Raw genomic sequence first — 23,731 nt, 5'->3', positions numbered from 1 at the left:
TCAAGGAGCCAAATAGCATCGATTTTACGATCAAACCATTGAGGGTCTGAATTATAGAAGCAAACCACTGGCTCGATGAGAACTGCAAGGCAATGTTGATTTGAAATCAAACCATAGATGTCGAACCCAGATGCTGAACCATAGAAGTCGAACCATTGGTTGGACCAATTTCCTTCGTTTGTACCGAACAGGTATGATCGGAAGTGTTTTATGGGTAATGAGTTTGGCATGAGTCGACATTATCTTTCTACTGGCGTTGTGAATTGAGAAAAAAACAAGAAACTTGGGTTGCTTTCAAAATTGTGATTATAGAGATTGAGTTAACAACAACAAAATTTTGGTACAACTTTGACGGTATTGAACAAGAGAGGAGTATAATTTTTCAGGAGTTTTTCTGCAATGCAATAATCGTACAATTAAAAGCTGTGGATAGTACTTTTAATTGGCTTTTGACTTGCTTTTTAAAGTCAATATTATGAATAAGTACCATTGCCGGATCAAATGATACAACTCAGCTTAATATATTGGAAAAACTACAAAAAAAAAAATTCATTATATATTAGTCTCTTAATCTAATCGATTTAGTTTTTATATATATATTTTTTATTCAATTAAGTCTCAAAAACCGGTAATCGTGTTCAATTTCACTCTTTTACCGGGTAACGGGTCATCCAACTTTCAAAAATTACACTTTTGGCCTAGATTTCAGAATTTTATTATGAATTCATCATAACTTTAGTTTTTTTACAACTTTTTTTCTCAAAAAAAAAAATTCAAATATGTTTTTTCTTTAAAAAATTCGTATTTATACAAAAAAAATATATTTTCACTTCAAAAATCTTATATTTTATATATAAAAACGTTTTTGTATACGAAAACCTATTTTAAAAAATAGGTGTTTATTAAGTACATAAATATATACAAATCAATTTTTATTTTATATTGAGTTTATATTGAGTTTTTCGATTTTCTTGGTGGAACAACTTCATCTTTCATGCTTATCTTAATTTTCGATTTTTGGTTGTTGAATCATTGTTGATATCTTTGTTTTTGCTCAATCTTGATGCTAATGTTATCAAATCTTTGATGATGTTGTTTTTATCTTGATTAATGGTAAGTTCTTGTTGCAATGTCTTAAATTTATGCTTAAATGTCACATATTCTGCTGAAATGTCATTAATGGATGCTGAAATGTCATAAAATGTTGTTGAATTGTCATGAATTGTTGCTGAAATGTCATGAAAAGTTGCTGAAATGTCATAAAATATTAAAATATACCAACTTCTTTTAATCCGAACATTCTGGGACATAATAGGAGGCTACGACGGGTTTTCAAATGAGCAGTTGGTGCACTTGATGACACTTTGATACATGTTGTTGTCCCTGCAAACAAACGAGATTTATATAGAAGTAGGGGAAAAGACGATTGTTACCAAAAGGTATTGACAATTTGTGACTTCAACATGATGTTTATGTTTGTTGTGGCCGGTTGAGAAGGGATAACACATGATTCTAGAATATTATCAGAAGCATTAGCAAATCCAGATGCACCATTCCTGTTTCCACCATCAGGTAAGCTTGTGGTTATTTAAATAGTTTTATCTTAGTTTGAAAACTGAATGATTTTTTTTTTGCATTTTTACAGATAAATATTATCTTTGTGATGTCGTCTATGAAAACATTCGAAGTTTTATGGCACCGTATCGTAATGTAAGGTATTAGCTTGGAGATTTCGTCGAAGACGTGCATTAACCAATAAAGAAAAATTTAACCATGCACACGCAAAAATTCAGAACGTCATTGAGTGTGCTTTTGGTGTTTTGAAAGCACGATTCCTTATATTGAAGAGGATGACATCATTCTCGTTGGTTACACAACGAAACATTACCCTTTCATGTTTCACGCTTTATAATTTTATAAGAAGAGAGGTAGTACGTGATGAGTATTTTGCACGATATGATGAACCAAATGTCTCGGTTCAGAATAACAATGTAGTCGTTGATGATGATGAAGATTAGATTCCAACACATGGTACTGCAGCGGACCGTAAATATATGACTCAATTACGGGATGAAATTGTCGAGCAATTGATGCAAAATATGGAATAAGAATTATTAAAGTTTGGTTGTATGAATTTTATTTCAAAATGTTATTGTAAGACTAATTTGGTTGTATGAATTTTATTTAAATGTTTTAAGACTATAATTATTAAATTTTCGATATTGAAAAACTATTTTTGGTTTATTAAATCAGTTTATTTTAATTTTTTAATATCTGCAGTAGCCTGCAGATGTTAAAAAACAAACACGCTTCTTATTACAGTCTGCAGCCGTTTGGCCCACATCTTCTACTACAGAGGGTTGCAGAGGTGGTCCGCAGACTTTATGAATTTTTGTTATAGAAATGGTCTCCCTGGTTAAAACTTTTGTTAAATCAAGTCCATTTTTTTCAATTAAAACCTTAATGTCCCAAAATATTTTTTTTGTCACCAATCGGGTCTTGGGGTTGAAGGTGTTAATCTTTGGCCTTTAAAACTATGGAGGGAGGCAAAACCTCATAAACTCTATCTTTCGAGTTTAAATGGTCATTGAACTAAATTTTGTATCTTTTAGACCATTAAGATCATCTCCTACCCATCCCAAATACCATCTTCCCTTATTTTTGACTTCATTCATTTCCAACATTATCCCATTTATTTCGGTATTTTTAGAGAAATGAATAGTAATACCCAAAATATTAATCAATAACATTATTCATTTCTCCAAAAAATAAGGTTGAATATTCAGTTGACGATTTTAATCATTTTTTATACATTTATAGTTTATTTTTATCTACTAGTTATACTTAAAAATATAATATTTAATAGTTTTAACATCCTGTTATATATGTTAAAGTATATTAATTAATCATAAGTGTAAAGTTTAATATTTATGTATCTAATTCATATGAAAATCAAATACGTATCAAAATTTGAAAACACATTAACATGTTTTATAAAAGGCTTATAATTGAAATATATCTAACAAATACAATAACATACATTATTATAATGTAAAAAGATAAAATATTTATTTGTTAAAAACTAATTAATAGAAAAGGTGTTTGACAATTAATATAAGTTACAAAAATTGAATATATGGGGTTAAAAATAAGATAAAAATGAATTAGGGTTATAGATAGAAAACTATTTATCCTATTTTAAAATTTCTTTTTGGGGAAAATAGAGATAGGTTGGAGATGGTCTAAAGTAAAAAAATTCATGTCATTTACATCATTTTGGAATAAATGAATGATCTCTCGGTAACTAAGTTGATGTGGATGCTCACCAAAGAAAGTCTCCCTCCTCAATGTCCACATAGTGCTAACTTGGCTTCCACGTGCATTTTTTATTTAAAATAACACATAATAATAATCTATATTCCAAATGTCTAACACATAATAATAATCTATATTACAAATGTCTTGTAGGTTGAAACAAACTCACTTTACCTTTCTTCAATGCTTTCCACTTTTCCAACAAGTCCATGCTTACTCACCTATTTCACACATAACTCTTATATCTCTTGTCCACAAACTCTATTCCTATTCCTCAAGCTTTTTCTTTCTCATTGATAACCACCATCTCCAACCACCAACAGTGGCGTAGCCAGGATTTTGATCAAACCATTTAAAAGTATATTATAATAAAACTATTATCAGAGTACAACCTCAAAATCTCAAGGTTGCAGAAAATATGGGTGTATGCGTTGCGATCAAGTCGGGCTCTTCCCCTTTGAACCGAAAGTACCTGAAACCATAAACAACAACTATAAGCACAAAGTTTAGTGAGTCCCCAAATACCACATACCATATAAAACATACGAGTCATACTTATCAAACATGCAATAAGAGGTGCTATGTGCCAACCATAGTCTTGCCATTATGACACGAGCCGTATCATGGTCTTTCCTTGTCAGGTCGGGGACCAAACCCTGGGTCTTCCATGTAAGCATCACAAAGACAACTAACATACAATCTACAACTACTTATTTACTTAACTGCTAGAGTCCAAAATCTAGTCTTGCATAAATATTTGCCAGGAGCCACCTCCTTGTCTTTCATACAAATGCCAAGGGTCACCCCTGGTCTTCCTATAATACATAAACCAAATGGGTCGGCATTGGTGCCTTCGACCCATAAGACAGTGAGGAGACTCACCTCAATCCAAGATAACCGAATACTCAAACTGCTGCTACCTGAAACCTCGCACTGACATTAACAAATAATATTTCATCAATAATGGATTCCAATAACCCAACCTTCAGGGTAAAAGTCCATTTACCCTTTTCCTTACTTTGCCAAAATCCAAAGACCAATCCACTAGCATCATAAGCCCAAATCCCTCATTTGACACCACAAGGCCCAATAAGGCCCAACTATCCAAATTAGGTCCAACCCATCATGGACCTACCCCGAGAAGGCCCAGTATCCTAAAAGGTCCAAATTATCCAATGGTCAAACCTGGTCAAACTTATGGTCAATGGTTAAAGGTCAAAAAGTCAACATTTCAAGAAATCTCAAACAGACCGAGTACGCCCCGTGTACTCAGCTGGTACGCCCAGTATGTACACCTTTTGGGGCCAGTACGCATAGCGTACTAGATGGGTACCCCCAACGTACTCCCATGAACCCCATCCTGCTCCATTAAGCACTTAACCACTTAAGACCTTGCTCCAAACTCTCAAATCTGATTCCTAGGGATAACTTATCACGTAAAGTTGGCAACTTTACTTGCATGCATGGCTTAATGGGTGTATAGAGCTCAAAAGAGCTTAATAAAGGGTCTTAACACATGCGTGAGTCCAAATAAACCATAATGATCAAATTTTTGTGCCTTTGGGACACCTAAAACGCCCAGATCTAAAAGATCGAGCCTGTGAAACAACCTTAGCTCGCAAGGACCAACCAAAAGAGGCTAAAATGACCATAAATAAACCCAAAAGAAGATCTATACAATGCTTAGAAAAGATAGGGACTTTATACCTCTAAAGTCTCGAAATGAAGATGCTAACACTGGATCTCTAAGCTCCTCTCCGAGAAATGAGTCTTCAACCTTCTTCTTCTCTTACACAAACCATAATAAACACTCTTCCAAGCTCCAAAACTCACTCAAGGCATTCTAGGGTTTCAATGTATGCTAAAGGGGATGGAGGCTGACTTAAAATGCCTAGAGGAAGGATATAATGATGCTTATATAGGTAAAAACCCTGAAATTAGGGTTTGGTGCTAAAGGGAGTACGCCCCGCGTACCCCTTAGTATGCACGACGTACTCAAGGACCACCCACGACCAACTCACCCATTATGCCCCGCGTACACGACGAGTACGCCCCGCGTACACGACGAGTACGCCCCGCGTACTCATTGAACCACTAAAACCCTAAAACTTCATTTGGCCTTAAAACTTTTCGAACAACAAACCCAAAATTCATAGAGACCCGAACTGCCAAATTACGATTATGCCCTTGGGCTCCGAAACACAATCGAACCCTTGGATCATCTAATCTATAATACCCACATCCAAAAAGGGCCAAATCCCTTCTTCCCCAAGGCCCTAAACCTTATGATAACTGATGATCGGGCCACCGCCCCGAATAATGAAGCGATCCTAAACCGAGTGTTACAGTCTTGTATGTTGAAACAAATTCACGTTACCTTTCTTCAATGCTTTCCACTTTTCCAACAAGTCCATGTTTACTCACCTATTTCACACATAACTATTATATATCCTGTCTATAAACTCCATTCCCGTTCCTCAAGCTTTTTCTTTCTCATTGATAACCACCATCTCCAACCACCAATCACCATCACTAACCACCATCTCCAACCACCACCAAGCACCATCGCCAATCACTACCACCCACCTACACACTCAAGAACAAAAAACTTAACCCGAGATCAAAAATAAAAAATCAAATTAATAAAGCTTCATAGTTGTGCTAATTTTAACTCAACCCATAAATCAAGAACAAAATCGATTTCATAAGTATTCATCATCATCAATCTTTCCCTTATCTCTCTATAGATATGAAAATGAGAATGAACATGAAATGAAACCCATTTTAAAACATGTATAAATTAGCATGTCTTCACAGACACATACAGATGGTACAACCCTAAAATGTCGTATTCTTTGGAGCTAACTTTCCTGATTAATGTCTACGAGAACATTGCACATGGTACAACCATAAAATCTGATTTTATAGGTTTATTTGCAAAAGGGATCTTGATGAATGCCCCTCTTTCCATTAAAGCAACTTGAGTCAAACTCATTAACATCTCTAACTGCCTAAATGGATGGAACTTAAATATAAGAGTATTCATCAACCTAAGTAGAGTTTCATCAAACATTTGGGTTTTGGTTAATAACTTACAACTATGAATTTTATAGCTACAAAACAAAAGTTAAGAATCTCAATATATTCTTCATAAGATAACACATTTAAATAATATTTGAGGGAAGGAAATAAAAAGGCTTAGACAATAACACACAGTCGATGATGATGATCACTTCAATTTCAACTTCGACTACGATCCAACTATCGTGCTTCACGGAACGATTTAAAGATCATGTTTTGTAGAAATTGCTAATCATTCTATCCTTTAAATATAATTTTGTTGTGATTTGGCTCAGTTTTGATGTTGATTTGGAGAAATCGATAAAGTTTTTGATCGACTATGGTGATGAAAATGATTTGTATCGATTGAATGGCTGGTTTTTTCGTGATATGGAGAGATATGATAACTTGCGATTTTGGTGGTTTTAAAACTAAAATATTGTAACGTCATGATTTTTCACCCAAAATTTGTTTCATTTATTTTTAAAATCTTTTAACGGAAAATGCAGCGGAAGATTGTAAACACCGTTCATTTCAAAAACATTTCAAACCACAACGTTACATTCAATTCAAAACCAAAATGTCAACAGTATTTAATTGTAGCGGAAGCATAAGTTTCAAAATTAAATAACGTGTCCAAGTGGCATCTTTATTCTAAGGATAAACTACCCAAAAGTGACCCCATCTCACCAAGCCAAGCTCCTAAGCTACCTGTACCAATCGTAAAGACACAAAGCAAAGAAACAAGTGTCAGCAAATGCTTCGTGAGCCAATAGGAGTTTGTACACAACCAAAGGGAAAACATACCATCCCCTAACGGGTCAATCATTCAAATTATGATCATATAAACAAAATTCCCATATCAATCAATAATCAATCATCTTTCACATAAAATTCAATTATTCAACTTTGTATCATCCATTCACATATCATTCATTTGTGTGACATCAATTGTATTTCATGCATAATCATATCGTAATCGTATATCATCATATCAAGAGAATATATCATAATCGTATAGGCGTAGGTAGTCTCGTAGTAATACCTAACCCCAAAGGAAAAAACCCGTTCGCTACTTGTGTGCTTGGCCAGCCAAATGCTTTAGGTGGATCGCGACTCCCACCCGTCACACCGACCCCAAGACTCCACTTTCACTACTCCGACTATGCAATGTACAAGTACATCGCGGTGTCGTTCTGGTGTTGGTACAAGCGGTGGCATTCGTCCGCCACCTCCCAACACCTACGTGATGTTTGTACAAGCCTCGTTCGAATGGCCAACATCACTCCAGTCCGCAAACACCGAAGTGTACACGTACCATGTGTCGCGCGGGCATCTAGAAAGACCGAGCAACTCGTAAATGGCTTAAGCTCTTTTCCTAGAAGGTATTTTTCAACCAACCAGGCTCGAATGTATCCGGATAGGGTTTCATGCTAAGTGCTAGGTTCTACCCTTGCCCTCTATGCATAACCTCGCATAATCGATCGTAAATCAAGTACAAGCATGCAATATTCGTATTATCATAATCAAGATTCATAACATTTATACGCAGAAGATACTCAACAAGATCATAGTCAAATATCAAGCATTTCACATAGCACATCATAGTTGCAATTAATCGTATCAAGTACCAAGATAGGCATATCAACCAAATTTACTAAGCATACAAATGTCACAGAAGGCAAAACAATGACATATCTCATACTGCACATATAGGCATAATCAACAATTAATAATATTCTAATTTGACTAATCGAGCCGTTTCCGAAAAGTAGTTTTCGACCATGTACAAGGTTTATGAAAAAGTCTATCGACTCACCTTCTTATTCGGAAATTGAATTACTCTTTCACTTTAATCCGCAAACTCTATAAGAGACCTAAACAGAAATATATTTGTGTTTAATATCAGTCTTTATCGCATAGATTATAAATTTATAATATAGATCTCATAGTGGACTTAAATTAATTAGAAGTCCGTAAACACATTATTATTTAGATTTAGACTATGGTTTTTATCCACTAATTAAATTAACATTTTAATATTATAACCCTTACTGTTATAAACCAACATGACTTATTATTATATTTTCTCTAAACCTTATAATTAGAATTAAAACTTCATGGTGGCAATCAACTATTATGCTATAGCCTTAATAAATAATAGATTACATACCATCACTCAAATATTCCGTAACAATGGAATACGATCGCATCACCTAACATGTTTATCATAGGAGTATTGTTTTGGCAGTAAATCATGAATTAGAAACGGAAGAAGCTATGCAAATATGGTTGTATGGCTGGAATATTAATTAGGCATAAAGGGGGTGTCTTTATGGTTAAGCAAACGTGAGTCACTTACACACATGCCATGGATCCTTTTTTTTAATATCACATGAACATATGGGTTTTTATGTGCAATTGCATCACAGTGGACTTTTGTAATTAACAAAAAAAAATACCCCTTCGGCATCATCTCTTATAATTTTATCATAGTAGGCTTTTACATAAATATATATATAATCCAGGTAGCCAAATCCTTAAATATTCTAATTTACCATAGGCAGTTGTTCGCATCTTTACACACCTACTTATACTTACATTAACACAGTTACAAGTATTGTGAAAAGGTATTTAGCACATTAACTCTCACAATTGGATGTTATGGTTGGACAGAATAGAGTCATTCTTGGCTGTTGTACGATGCTTTGGGTGGGGTACATGTTCGCATGGTAATGTTAGGCAGCATGGCTGTTTTGTTTTTTAACACTTAATAAGAGGCTCAAGGGTTCTGCATATAAGTATGTGTGATGGAACAGAAAGAGACTTGGCTATGGCAGTAAGATCGCGAAAAAGGAGAAAATAACATGCCCAGAAGGTCGACAACTTACCAGCACAAATCAGGGACAAACGTAGAAGCAAGAGTACCTCTCCTTGTTTCTCTCCCTCGTCCTCACCTTCTTCCCGTCTCGGTCGCTCGTTGATTCCCTCCCTCTCTCCGGTAACTGTCGATGGTGAAATAACCCCAGAGGGAGTGCGTGACGGCCCTTTTAACCGACCTCCAGCAACTCAAACGATGAAACGGACGTAAACTAAGGGTTTTAAATTCATGGGCTTTTAATTGAAAATTTCAATCTTGATCCCTACACTTTGATAGTTATTTCAATAATAACCCTAACCACATTTACATATTAAATATCATTTCCCCTTTTTTCTTTTTTTTTTCTTTTTACTCGTTTAATTAGATTTACATATAAAATAAACTACTTTTTAACAATTTGAGTTTTAACTAAATCTTAATATACTGCTTACATACCTTTTATACATAGTAACTATTAAATTAAATCTTATAAATTATCTTAATCGCTATTAAATTCTTAAAATCTTAATTAATATCTTTTTGTTATTTTTTTTATATATAAACCGATCTAACCTCACACCTTAGACGCATGTACGACTTAATTCTATGTAACCGAAAACTAACTTCACTAACGTAGAGAATTTGGGTCGTTACAATTCTCCCCTCCTTAAAATGATACCATTTGTCTTTCACACTAGTCCTCGAGTTCGAATCAAGGGTTTAATTTATAGGTGAAAGGAAGGGGTGGCAGTGTTGTGGTTGGATGAAGTGGTAGAAACATAAGTCGTTGGAAGAGAAGGGGAGGAGGTGGAGGGGGAGCAATCAGCTAAACAGGGTGCATTGACAAGTGAGAGTAAAGATAACTATATGGGCCTATGGGGTGTGGTATTAATAAGCTCATGTATCTTGTCTATGTAGCATTAATAATCTACATCATACAAGTCTAAATTGATGAGGACCTACAAACCGGATATATCATTAGACGGGTGGGAGCGTGCAACTGGAGAGAGCGTTAATTTGACATGGCACACAAAAAACGGCGTTATAACGTCAGCTACACCACCCTCGGTAGGTGTTAACCGGCGTTATGTTAAGGCGCATTAGGGTGGTAACAGCTTCATTTCGATCGAATTTTTCAAATTTTCATAAATTGAACCGTTTTTAAACGGTCAAAATGTAATATATATATATATATATATATATATATATATATATATATATATATATATATATATATATAGACACACACACATCTAACTTCATTTTTTACCTACAAATCCAAATTATTTCTCTCATCTTATTTCATAAAGCATCAAAAAATTTCTCATTTCATCGGATCAAAACCCTAACACTCCTCCTCCAAACACAAACACATCCGCTCCTCTCGGTTTTGCACAATATTAGGTGTACGCGAACATCCTCAACTCCGACAACTTTTTCAATCCCGTCTCACCCCCACCATAATTCCCTACAACCCTTCCACAAAACCTTTTCAACATATTCTCTCATATGCAACAAAATACCACACAACCACCGCCAATGCAAGAAACGGTTCCTGAGACGCAAGCGAGGGGGAGCCGGAAAAAAACAGCCAACAAAGGGAGAGCAAGAAGGAAAGGGAAAGTTGTCGCAGTGGAACAATCGGCAGAAGAACCTCCAACATGGTGGACTGCAGAGGAAGAATACGCGTTGGTGATGGCATGGAGCGGGACCTTAAAATATCCAACTCAGGGAAACGATATGAGAAAAGTCGCTTTTTGGGAAGCTGTGATTGGAAAATTTCGGACTATTTTGAAAATGGATAAAATTATTGCAATCACGATATGTTGAGTAGCAAGTGGACTTAAATAAGCAGGAAGTATACCAAGTTCAATTTCATCTACAATAAACTTTCCTTGCACAAGCAAAGTGGTGCGAACGATTTTGATATTTATAGAGCGGCGAGGGACCAATATCATGTCGAGACGGGTCACGTTTTCGAGCACGAAAAGATTTAGGAGATTGTTAAAGACGACCCAAAATGGAATAAAACGGACGTATTTTCGAAACAACAATCCAAGAGGTCTCGCGGCTCGGGTTCGGTCGACATTTCAGGCGCACGCACGAACATCGACCTCAATGTGGACATGGATAAGATACCGGACGACTTCAACAACATCGAAGAAATCTCCCCGCCTCGACAACTGATAGGTCACGAAAAAGCGAGGCGGGCTCAACGTCATGCGGAGGAAAACAAAAGTAGACTTCGAGAGCAAACGGAAATGAAACAAAAATTTGACGCCCACAACGAAATCATGCTTAAAAGATATGAGTTGCAACATTAGCATTTGGAGTTCCTTCGTCGAGAAGCCGAGGAAGATCGTATGACGAATGATTTGGCAATTCTTCAAACTAACGAGGAGAATATACCACCGAGACGGGCGGAAGTGCTCCGAAAAATGAAGGCGAAGATCGAGCGGAAATATTTAGGCAAAGAATAGTGTCTCAGTTTTATGTTTTTAAAATTATTAAGACTATCGTATGTTTTCGGTCAATGTTTTTTTTTCCTTTGTAATGTCGTTTTTATTTTTAAAATGGTATGTTTAATTAAGTATTTAATTTAATTATGTTTTATTAATTTATATGTTTTTTTAAATATTATGACATAAATAAAAAAATAAAACAAATTAGAAAAATAGATTTTAAAAACAAAACAAAAAAATAAATAAATAGAAAATGATAGGTGTTATCACATGTTATTTGGTGTTGCTCATTGCTACATTGGGTGTTATAACACCAAAAGTATAACTAGGATGATGAGGTGAGCATTTTTGGGTATGATAACATATAATAACATGTTGCCCACACCCAATAATCTTACCTTGTCCTAATAGATATATTATTTTTCATTTTTAATCGTTTAAAAGTAACAAATTTTAGTTAAGGGGCCATTTAAACACTAAAGTCACAATTTACGGTGTTTTGACGACAATAACTATAATAATAGTTACTAATTTACATGATCGTAAACACTCTAATTGTAGGGTATGTTAATATGTTTGGCACAAGTTGGTAGTTGTGGGGCTGATATTGGTTTCGAAACCGGACTGAACCAAACTAGATTTGAAAATTTGATAACCAAATTTATGGATATGGAGGAACCGAATTACATATTCAGTTTCCAATCGGTTTAGGTTCCAGTTAGATTCGGTTCCAATGAGTATTTTGCTTACTCCTAGGTGGTCACTGGGTGTCTAAACTGGAATTACAAAACCGAAAACCGAAAAATGGGAAGTTCAAGAACCGAAAGGATGAACCTATGCGGTTCCAAAATGGTAAATTAGTTGTAAGTTTTAAAACTATATAGATTAAGACTAACCTTAAAATCTACTTGTATTAACTTCTTCTTTTTTTTAAAAAAAAATTTTAAATAAAAGTTATAATTTCTTACTTACCAATGAAACCTTTTATTTTAATTCGAGTTTTTTTTTATTATTAAAAGTTTACAGCTAAAAGTTTTAAAAACTATCATAATCCCTCGCACACATTTTTGAAAACAATTTACGTAAACCGAATAATGGACTATGGAAGTGGTTCTCTTCCACAAGTACCTGATCCAAAATGAAGCATATTGAACTTGTGACACGTTTCTTAATCGTGGGAAACTTCTCCCGAAAGAAGAGCCTCTTTGATAAACCGATGGAAGTTATTATATGATGAACCACCAATATCATTCGCTTCTTTTGCTTTTGTTTTCCATTCATTGGCCTTTCTTCTCATTTCCTTTCCATTATTTCCGAGAAGCATTTCCTTAACAAGAACTTCAACTTCATTTCGCTTCACATCATGATTAATCTCCATCCCAATCCCCCATTCAATGCAACAGTATCGACAATTTGTTTGTTGATCTGCGAAGAAAGGCCAACATATCAACGGAACACCTTCCGATATGCTCTCGGTCGTAGAATTCCACCCACAGTGTGTTAAAAACCCACCAATCGATGGGTGGGCCAGAACCTGATCTTGTTCGCACCAACTCACCATGAGTCCTCTATCCTTCGTCTCCTTCAAGAGTTCTTCAGGCAAAATCGCTGAATCCCCCATTGTCACATCTGGTCGAACCACCCATAAAAACGATTGCTTGCTATTTGCTAAACCCCATGCAAACTCAATCAGATGTTGCTCTGTCATAGTAGCCAAACTTCCATAATTGACATAGATAACAGACCTTTCCTTCTTCTGGTCTAGCCATTGCAAACATGAGGAATCTGGTTTCCATAAACTCGAATTCAGCGAATGTACTGGACTATCATCTGGAACGTATTTGGCGAGTAAGTGAAGAGGGCCGAGTGTGAACATGTTGTGGTAATTGAATTTGGGTGCAATGGCTTCTAATACTTTGTGCTCTAATGCATCGAAAGTATTGAAGATAATCGCGGAAGCATTCAAGTTATTTTGGGTCTCCTCCCCCGCGAAATCCAGCATGATATCATCGGGATCTGTTGTTCTAATGAAACTTGGAATATCTTTATAACGAATATTGCTCATCCCGGGGATCCAATCGATTGTTTTTTCCATTGTTCCATCCGTTAGATAGTTATCATCTACACAGTAACACAGTTTAATACGATTATTAAAACATGAAGTTTAAAGCAAATACACATTTGCAGATTTGCTAACCTTTAAAAGGAACAATTCCTCTTTTGATGAACTCTCTATAATGCAAAAAACCCATGAAAGAACACGCCGAAGAAGTCCAGAACTGAACCTCCGGAATCCCAAAATCCTTAGCAGCTTTTATCGCAAAGGTCATCAGGCCATCTCCGACGACGCAGCTGACTGGTGGGATTCCGGCCGACGAGTTCAACTTCTGCAACAACTCCTTGAACGGAACCAAACATGTCTTTCTGGTCATGTCACAAAGCATCGGTATGTCCTGACTGGCGTCTTGATCTAAGTGAGGCATGCCGTCGGGGATGGTCTCGAACCGAAAATCCGGCAAACCCTCGACGGACTCCGGACCTTTGGAGCGGATGAGACGGTGGTGGTTGAATTCGGTGTTGACAAAGGAGATGTGGAAGCCATTAAAGTGGAGAAGCTTCGCGAGCTTCATAAAAGGGTTTACATGGCCTTGGAGTGGGAATGGCACAAGAACTGCATGCGGTTTGTTTCTGCAACTCATTTTGGTTTAGATTGTCGAGTTTGCTAAGGAAGATGCTAATAACCATTAAATAAATGTTCGGCGGTCCCAATCATTAGCTACTCAGAGAATCTATAAATTTTTATGAAATTTATACATTAACTATAATTGTTACTTTGGGGAAAAAAATCTTTAGTACACGAATATATGTCAAACGTTTGTTAGCTACAAAAAAATCGATGAGGGACCAATACCGTCAAACGTTTGTTAGCTACAAAATATTGACGAGGGACCACCATGTGTGTCACGATTTATAGACGGGGTTAACATTTGGATAATATTTCAAACGTCTTGATTGAAAGGAATTCCTAAGAATCCAACGAACAAAGTAAATAGAATCAATAACATTGTATTATCCGATTCATAAGGATGCCAATACGTCTTGGTATTGCCAAAATGCGGAATAGAAAGAAAGGATTGTATCATATTTCTTACATTCTCATCAATTTTATATACTTTATTATTTGAAAAAAAAAAGGATGTGAATTCTTTTTCAATTTTAATAAAGTTACAAAACTAAAGTTTTTGTTACTTATTTTCGAACATTCTTTACCCCATACAGATATTGAATAAAAGGTGGTATTCCTTCTTCCATTATAATTTTGAAAATGAACATTTAAATGTCCTTCAAAAGTAAGTAAATAAATCCGACACATATAAAATGCGGTTAATCTTGTCGTAGACCAAGCTATTATTCCAAAAATAGGTGAATACAACCAACTATCATTAAGAATTTCATCTTTGGACCAAAAACAAGCAAGGGGTGGAATACCGCAAAGTTGGTTTCAAATAAAAGTAATTTGTGTATGGGTAGAAACGTACGTATAGGTAGTTTTGTAGCTTTAAATAGGATGATAAGAATAATTTTTATAAGTAGGTTTAAGATGTTTGCGTTACAAACATATTTCCAACCCATTTTTTTAGCCAAAAAAATTTGTGTGGTCCATTCTGGATGGTTTAAAAGATAATTCACACACCGTGTTTGTGGATTCATGAGAAACTTAATCATAATGTCTTCAGCATGCTTTAATATAGACCTTGTTTGTGGATTCATACATTTTAAGCATGTAAGGACAGTTGTGTTAACCAATTTTCCTTATGGAAGCAATTGGGTGAACCTTTTCCATTTAGTTGTTGGAGTGAATGATGATGAACTAGCAGGAGCACTTTCTTAGATTGCCAAGTTGCACGACTGACTCAATATAGACAATTGAGTGAGTGAGTGTTTGGTAGCATCTTAATACTTCTTAATAAGAAGCAGCACTAAATCTAAATCTGTAAGATTGGTAGCACTTAATATAACATCCGAATAGAAAATAAGCATCTTATTGGGTTAGATATGAGCTTAAAAGGAGATGTGTCTTCTTTATTTGACCTAACATTTTCCTTTTTCCCTCGCGTCTAAATCAAACAACTGACTACCCTCCTCAACATCATGCATCTCTAACATCGCACTGCTTAGAAGGTGCCACCATCGTACAACTCCAACGCCACCATTCTCAACTTCGATCGACTCCATGCCTAACTCTAAACGTGTTTTCCCTCTTTATGCCTCCATCCTAACACAGTCGGCCTTGCCTCCTTAGCCATCGTTCGACGTCGGCATTGTCGACCTTACCTCCTCAACACATCACTGACACCGCCCTCTCCACCTTTGCACAACACTGTCGCCCTCTCTGTTGTCGTACAACACCACCCTCTCAAACTTTTAGAAATCGGTAAGAAATTCCAAATAACATGTGCTTTTTGATTATTTTTTTATGATTCCTTGCTGAAATATGATTTTCTTGATGAAAACTTATTGAAATCTGATTTTTCTTGATGAAATCTTGTTGGAAGAGGAAAGAAGCCACAACATATTTAGGGTTGAAGACAAATGCGCTTCAAGGAAGGCTCGGGTTGATGTACACATCAAGCAAAAGAAGATTTTGTAAATAATAAACAAATTTAATACATTATATTATTATTAGAACAAATTACACGAATAGTCCTTTAGGTTTTAGTTTTTTCCCTAAAGTAGTCGTTACGATGGTTCTTTCCCACAAATGGTACCTACGGACGTTAAGTTGCACGCGAATAGTCCCCGAGTTGGATGTCGGTCCACTCCGGTCTTAACCTGCCCCATGTGACTTGCACATGAGGGTATTTATGTCAATTTACCCTAAAGGACATTTTCTGAACAGAATTTTAACGCCTATATTACGTCTTCTCCTTCCCCCCCCCCCCCCCCCCCAATTCAATCGAACACTTCTATTATTGGAGAAAGAAATTTGCAGAAAATGTCGATATATGCTTGTGGAAATCGTGATCTAACCATCATTACTTCCTGGTCAGATCGCAACCCTGGAAGGCGATTTTAGTCTTGTCTTCATAATGAGAGAAGGTGTGGTTGGATTGGGTGGTCTGATGAGCCCATGTGCCCTAGATCGGTGGAAGTGATACCTGGGTTAATCAGTTCTATGAACAAGCTCTAAGAATCTCTTCAACAAGCTACAATGCAAGCTAGGATGTATAAGTTAATCATTCTCTTAAGTTGGGGTCTTTTTGCAATTCGGTATCTGAAGCAAGGTGGAAGTTGTGTCTGAATGTGGTGTCTGATCATGGTGTCTGAATTAGGAAGTGTTTTGTTGGTCGTAGGTTAATGTAGCATGGTTTATGTAGTATTTGTGTTTTTTTTGAGTCTAAATACAAGAAATTGTGCTTTGGTTAATGTTGTCTGAATGATATACTCTTTGTGTAATCAAATGGTTTAATTTCAGTATGTGTGTTGTATTGTTTCCATTTGTCCATACACTTTGAATATCACAAATATTACTTGACAAGAACAACAATATAACAAAAATGCTATTGTATATCACAACAACAGTTGACATTGTTTCATAGTTTACCTATGTGTATAATGATTCAAGGTCAACATGCATGGCCATACAAAATAAGGAGCCCAAAGTAGCTATTGTTTGTTACATAAACATATGTATTAACAAAACCATAAAAGTAAGTTGTAAATTACATCAAAAGACCTAACACTTAGCAACACCCCATCCTCACTTCTTTCCTCTTGTGCCTCCAGTTCATTTTTTTATTAGGGCCACCTTGACCTTTACAAGTTCGTGAATTATGCCCTTTGTTCTTGCACTTTCCACATGTAACAATGGTCAACTTCTTGGACAGTTTATGCCCCTGGGTAGCAGGTTCATCGTATGCCCTCTTCCTTTTCTTCTTGGGTCTACCCACTTACAAATGTACATAATATTAAATTGTTGTTCTTCACAAACTGCAATTATATTGATAAATGTAGACATACCTGAACAACATGTTTGGGTGGAAGCAACTTGGTTGGGCATGGTGATTTGGGCCATGATGTAACCCGGATCTTCGTCACGAGGCTTATCGAGTCGTTTCTTCTGCTGTATGCTTTGATGCTACTAGCAAGCCTCGATTTGATACCCGTTACATACATAAACATGATCATTAGAGTCGCCCTAGGACTTATGTCCAGGGAACAGCCTCCGACGATCAAGTTAATGTTGATACGAAATGAGGTCGGGTCCTTCGAGTGGAAGGAACCCGATTGTATGTAGAGAGAGAGAGAGAGAGAGAGTTGGAACTTAAATTCTTATGTGGATTGAGAGGTATATATAGAGGCGAATGTACATTTTTCTTGGAGAAGAAGCTTTACAACTGTTCATGGGAGGATGAGACGATCGGTGGGTGGGCCAGAACCTGATCTTGTTCGCACCAACTCACCATGAGTCCTCTATCCTTCGTCTCCTTCAAGAGTTCTTCAGGCAAAATCGCTGAATCCCCCATTGTCACATCTGGTCGAACCACCCATAAAAACGATTGCTTGCTATTTGCTAAACCCCATGCAAACTCAATCAGATGTTGCTCTGTCATAGTAGCCAAACTTCCATAATTGACATAGATAACAGACCTTTCCTTCTTCTGGTCTAGCCATTGCAAACATGAGGAATCTGGTTTCCATAAACTCGAATTCAGCGAATGTACTGGACTATCATCTGGAACGTATTTGGCGAGTAAGTGAAGAGGGCCGAGTGTGAACATGTTGTGGTAATTGAATTTGGGTGCAATGGCTTCTAATACTTTGTGCTCTAATGCATCGAAAGTATTGAAGATAATCGCGGAAGCATTCAAGTTATTTTGGGTCTCCTCCCCCGCGAAATCCAGCATGATATCATCGGGATCTGTTGTTCTAATGAAACTTGGAATATCTTTATAACGAATATTGCTCATCCCGGGGATCCAATCGATTGTTTTTTCCATTGTTCCATCCGTTAGATAGTTATCATCTACACAGTAACACAGTTTAATACGATTATTAAAACATGAAGTTTAAAGCAAATACACATTTGCAGATTTGCTAACCTTTAAAAGGAACAATTCCTCTTTTGATGAACTCTCTATAATGCAAAAAACCCATGAAAGAACACGCCGAAGAAGTCCAGAACTGAACCTCCGGAATCCCAAAATCCTTAGCAGCTTTTATCGCAAAGGTCATCAGGCCATCTCCGACGACGCAGCTGACTGGTGGGATTCCGGCCGACGAGTTCAACTTCTGCAACAACTCCTTGAACGGAACCAAACATGTCTTTCTGGTCATGTCACAAAGCATCGGTATGTCCTGACTGGCGTCTTGATCTAAGTGAGGCATGCCGTCGGGGATGGTCTCGAACCGAAAATCCGGCAAACCCTCGACGGACTCCGGACCTTTGGAGCGGATGAGACGGTGGTGGTTGAATTCGGTGTTGACAAAGGAGATGTGGAAGCCATTAAAGTGGAGAAGCTTCGCGAGCTTCATAAAAGGGTTTACATGGCCTTGGAGTGGGAATGGCACAAGAACTGCATGCGGTTTGTTTCTGCAACTCATTTTGGTTTAGATTGTCGAGTTTGCTAAGGAAGATGCTAACCTTTAAAAGAATGGTCGCGGTCCCAATCATTAGCTAGTCAGAAAATCTATAATTTTATGAAATTTATATATTAATTATAATTATAATTGTATTTTGGGAAAACAAATCTTTAGTACACAAACGTTTGTTAGCTACATAAAAACGATGAGGGACCACGTGTGTCCGCCTTTCGATTTCAAATCGAAGTAATGTGTATATGGGTAGAAACGTACGTATTGGTAGTTTTGTAGCTTTAAATATGATGGTAAGAATCATTTTATAAATAGGTTTAAGATGTATGAATTACAAACATATTTTGATATTTTGATTCATTCGAACTCATTTTTTTAGTCAAAGAAATTTGTGTGGTCCATTCTGGATGATTTAAAAGATATAACATTATCTTCTTAAGCATGTCGGTAAGGAAATTGATTATTCAAAAGTTTGGTTTGCATTCATTGAAAACGAGAGTTGAAATACAAGAACGTATCCAAATTGGAAACAAACTAGAATCATAATCATACTATATTATAAATAAAGGAAACATTTTTTCTTTCACCCTATTCATTTGAAATTTGCATTCATTTTTCTTTTCACCACATTCATTTGAAACTTTCATTACTTTTCAATTTCTTTCTAATAATGATTATAAGTTGGTTAATAAGATTAAATAAATATCAAACCTAAAGTGTAATCATATATAAACTAAATTTCAATATTAAAATAATATATTTACTTCTACTTATAAAATTATGTTTTTTTAACTTTTTACATATTATACATAATTTATTTATTAGTTTTAATATATTGTTGGATGTAAACCATTATCATTTTAAAGCTACAATTTTTGAACAATTTGTATAAAATATTTAAATTATAAACTTAAATATAACATTACATGACCAACTTAAATATAAATTTTAGTTTAACTTAAACAACACAAATAATATTTTGTAAATAGTTAAAGGTGATAAATTATAGTGTCTTTCTAATAATGATTATAAGTTGGTTAATAAGGTTAAATAAATATCAAACCTAAAGTGTAATCATAAATAAACTAAATTTTAATATTAAAATAATATTTTTACTTCTACTTATAAAGTTATGCCTTTAACTTTTAACATATTATACCTAATTTATTAGATTTAATATGTTGTATGTAAACCATTATCAATTTGAAGCTACAACTTTTGAACAGTTTGGACAAAATACTTAAACTGTTAATTTAAATATAACATTACAATGTCAATTTAAATATAAATTTCAGTTCTACTTAAAAAACCCAATGAATATTTTGTGAATAGTTAAAAATGATAAATTGTAGTGTTAAATGCAAAAACTAAATTATAATATCAATTTAACTAAAATATTTCCTAAAGATATTTGTATAATCGTTAAAAGTTTTGAAATAAATAGCTTAAAATAACTTACAATAACAATAGTTAAAAATAACTCTATATACATGATTATATTGTTACCTTTAAAATCAAAAAACAATGTCTAATGTTTTAAATAATTATAATGATAGAAATTAAAACGTTAAGAAAATAAAATTTAAAAACTTAATTAACAATACCAAAAACTATAAATAACATTTAAGCTATATATTATATTTAATTTTATTCATGAGTAACTCGCGGGTAGAAATCATTCAAACGGTTGAGATTATATAGTTATAATAGATGTATATATTATCATATAATTCTAAATAATCAATATATTGTATCAATTTAGTATACGAATTATTATATCAAATTGAACAACAACGTTATTGTTATATTTAAAAAAAACATATATTTGTAAAGATTTCAACAATATAGGTGTTTCTGCGCAACGCGCGGGCATTCGCTAAGTAATTATGATAAAGCTTCTAATAAAAGAATCTTTAAGGTGCCACATGTCAATTTTTTATATTCATATTTTGCCACATGACACATTTCTAAAGCGTCACACAAATAATTTCCCGCCCATTCCTACATAATTATAAAAAATGAATTTAAGTAATTATTTCTCATTCAAATTCATATTTCAAATCTAAAGAAACCCAAAATGTTAACCTAAATTTTCGTCAAGTATCCTTAGATTCTAGGGTTTTATTTGTTATGATTTCACCTTCATCTATATCTCGGCCGCTCCCATGACTCCTTCCCTTATTTCTCATTATGCTTCGAGCTCTTTCATTGATTTAATTGCTTTATTTAAATTTTATTAATGGAGAATTTTGGGCAGATAAGGTTTTTGTTGTAGATAGAACCACCATATTCAGAGCTAGAGCTATTTCATTGGCAATACAGGTATGATGATCAACGTAGTTTTCCCCATCATGTATTACTCATGGTGCTTATGTTTCTTGTGTTCATTTTGTTATGTAGACTGTAAATAATCGAGATCTTTGAGCTATGAACGACTAAAACCTTAACCTTTGAAACCAATACTGACATCTAACAATCCCATTCAAAGTCGGTACTTTATAGAACCCCATATAAGCATTATACTATATATCTAGATTAGATCTTTGTTTTATGCGTTTTCTTTTTTACATTTTATGTTTCTTGCTACCACTTTCACTGACATGGTGGATCTATTTTTATCAAATTTGGTTTGCTATGTTTGTTATTTGTTGAATCAGTATAAATTATGTCAATTAGGGTTCTATCTGCTTAACTGTAATCACTTTCCGTAATCACAATTTAATCGTATATCTGTTCTTTTTTTTCATCTACTTATACTCTTTGTCATGTGTTTTCTCTCAATCTGTTAAAGATTCAATTGTTGGTGGTGTTTGGCATTGTTGCTTGACAGCAAGTAACTCGAGGAATCTGGTGTACATAATTCAATGGTTATGTTGGATCTATTTTGATCAAAATTTGGTTTTCTATGTTTGTTATTTGTTGAATCAGTTTAACTTATGCCAATTAGGGTTTTATCTGTTTAACTGTAAGCATTTTTCCTAATCACAATTTAGTCATATCTCTCTTCTTCTTTTTTTCATCTACTTATACTCTTTGTTGTGTGTTTTCTCTTAATCTGTTAGAGATTCAATTGTTGGTGGTGTTTTGCATTCCAGCTTGACAACAAGTAACTTGAGGAATCTGGTATACATAATATCAATGGTTATGTTACTTTGTTGACTAATAATTTGTTAATTTTCATAATTGCCAATTTAAACCAAGACCTGATCTCAAATCACTTAACATTTTTTTTATTCTACTTGTGACTTGTGAGGAAAGCTACGTCTTTGTGATCTAAGAAAGGCATGTCTTTACAAAAACTCTTAAAATTAAGTTCTTATCATCGATGTTGTTTATGATTTATTTTATTATTTGATTTTTTGGATTTGGTAGTTAGTTACAAATGAGGAAAGTAAATTGTTATCTCAAATAGATATTTAGGTAGATATCATGTTCTCATTTTGTTGCATAAATGAGCTCATTTTTTCTTATGTTAACAAATTTTAAATTCTAAGTTTGGTAAATATAATTGGAGAGCATTATTTGTTTTGGATTGAAAGTAAGATAAATGGGAAACCTTGGAATTTTGGGCCAAAATTATTCATTTTTAAGCATACTATTGTACTTAATTTTAAAAGTATGATTGTTTTCTTAAAACAACTTGCACCACATTGATCTTGTCCAAGTCTTTATCAGCATCATCTACTTCAATGACTTCAAATGATAAAAGTTGATCAAGCAAATGCAAAATAATAATAATAATAACAATAATAATAATAATAAAATTGTAATTACAATTAATAAGAGTCAACGGCACTCATTGTCGAATGTTTGTTTGTTTCTCAAGGACCATGTTTTTACATTTCACCAACTGTATGTTGTTTTATTCATAGTTCAAAGTAGAAAATGATTAAAATTGTTGATTTTATATAAAAATAGTAGACTAACAAATAAAACATGTAATATTGTGTATAAAGAAGTTTTTAGAAATTTATAAATACTTTGTACAATTTTATTATTTATATCAAATTTTATTTATTATTAATAAATGAACATTACTTCAGCATTTTAATGCATACATTTTTTCTTGTCTCTGCTTGTTTTTATTATATTACAATAGAGTTTAAATTTCGTAGAATACCATTTTCATTAATATTTCCATTTCTATTTTAAACTATGTTCAAAATTATATTGCATTGTATAAAATCATAATTTCCTAACATATCTACAAATACAAATTCTCGATCAGTTATTCAAATCACTATGATTTCGTAGTTTTAACCTATCATTATATCATTAAGAACTATCATTATGAACTTACAGACAAAACAACTATATTTATAAATTATTTAATTTTTTATTATCATTGGTCAATAATTACCTTAAAATTTTAATAAAAAATATTTTTACGTTTTCTACCTGTGGTGTCCACGGGTTATAACCTAGTATCATAGTAATC

The 23,731-nt window shown here is 34.4% G+C and overlaps 2 protein-coding genes across 5 annotated transcripts; both read right to left on the bottom strand.

Annotated features, from left to right (window-relative positions):
- Window positions 1-6,966: 6,966 nt before the first annotated feature.
- Window positions 6,967-14,521, bottom strand: LOC145159913 (linamarin synthase 2-like). Of its 3 annotated transcripts, XR_013737956.1 has the most exons (4): window positions 13,895-14,521; window positions 12,826-13,818; window positions 8,195-8,252; window positions 6,967-7,086 (listed from the first exon to the last, which is right to left on the bottom strand). XR_013737956.1 is itself a non-coding variant. In XM_079078970.1 (3 exons), exons 1-2 carry the CDS (start codon window positions 14,394-14,396, stop codon window positions 12,866-12,868), a joined length of 1,455 nt encoding a protein of 484 aa, XP_078935096.1. In that variant the 5' UTR covers window positions 14,397-14,521; the 3' UTR covers window positions 6,967-7,086; window positions 12,826-12,865. The 3 variants fall into 3 exon arrangements, 2 of the variants coding, with proteins under 2 accessions (XP_078935096.1, XP_078935095.1); XM_079078970.1 differs by lacking the exon at window positions 8,195-8,252; XM_079078969.1 differs by lacking the exons at window positions 6,967-7,086; window positions 8,195-8,252 and having other exon boundaries at window positions 12,691-13,818.
- A 2,840-nt stretch (window positions 14,522-17,361) lies between these two features.
- Window positions 17,362-19,336, bottom strand: LOC145159912 (linamarin synthase 1-like). 2 transcript variants are annotated; one of them, XM_079078967.1, is made up of 3 exons: window positions 18,801-19,336; window positions 17,719-18,724; window positions 17,362-17,647 (listed from the first exon to the last, which is right to left on the bottom strand). In XM_079078967.1, exons 1-2 carry the CDS (start codon window positions 19,300-19,302, stop codon window positions 18,090-18,092), a joined length of 1,137 nt encoding a protein of 378 aa, XP_078935093.1. In that variant the 5' UTR covers window positions 19,303-19,336; the 3' UTR covers window positions 17,362-17,647; window positions 17,719-18,089. The 2 variants fall into 2 exon arrangements, with proteins under 2 accessions (XP_078935093.1, XP_078935094.1); XM_079078968.1 differs by having other exon boundaries at window positions 17,362-17,640.
- Window positions 19,337-23,731: the final 4,395 nt, after the last annotated feature.

This window comes from Lactuca virosa, chromosome 2 (assembly GCF_052849685.1).
Source record: "Lactuca virosa cultivar CGN04683 chromosome 2, Lactuca_virosa_CGN04683_v6, whole genome shotgun sequence".
Classification (NCBI taxonomy): domain Eukaryota; kingdom Viridiplantae; phylum Streptophyta; class Magnoliopsida; order Asterales; family Asteraceae; genus Lactuca; species Lactuca virosa.
This window is presented reverse-complemented; position numbering and strand designations above follow the sequence as displayed.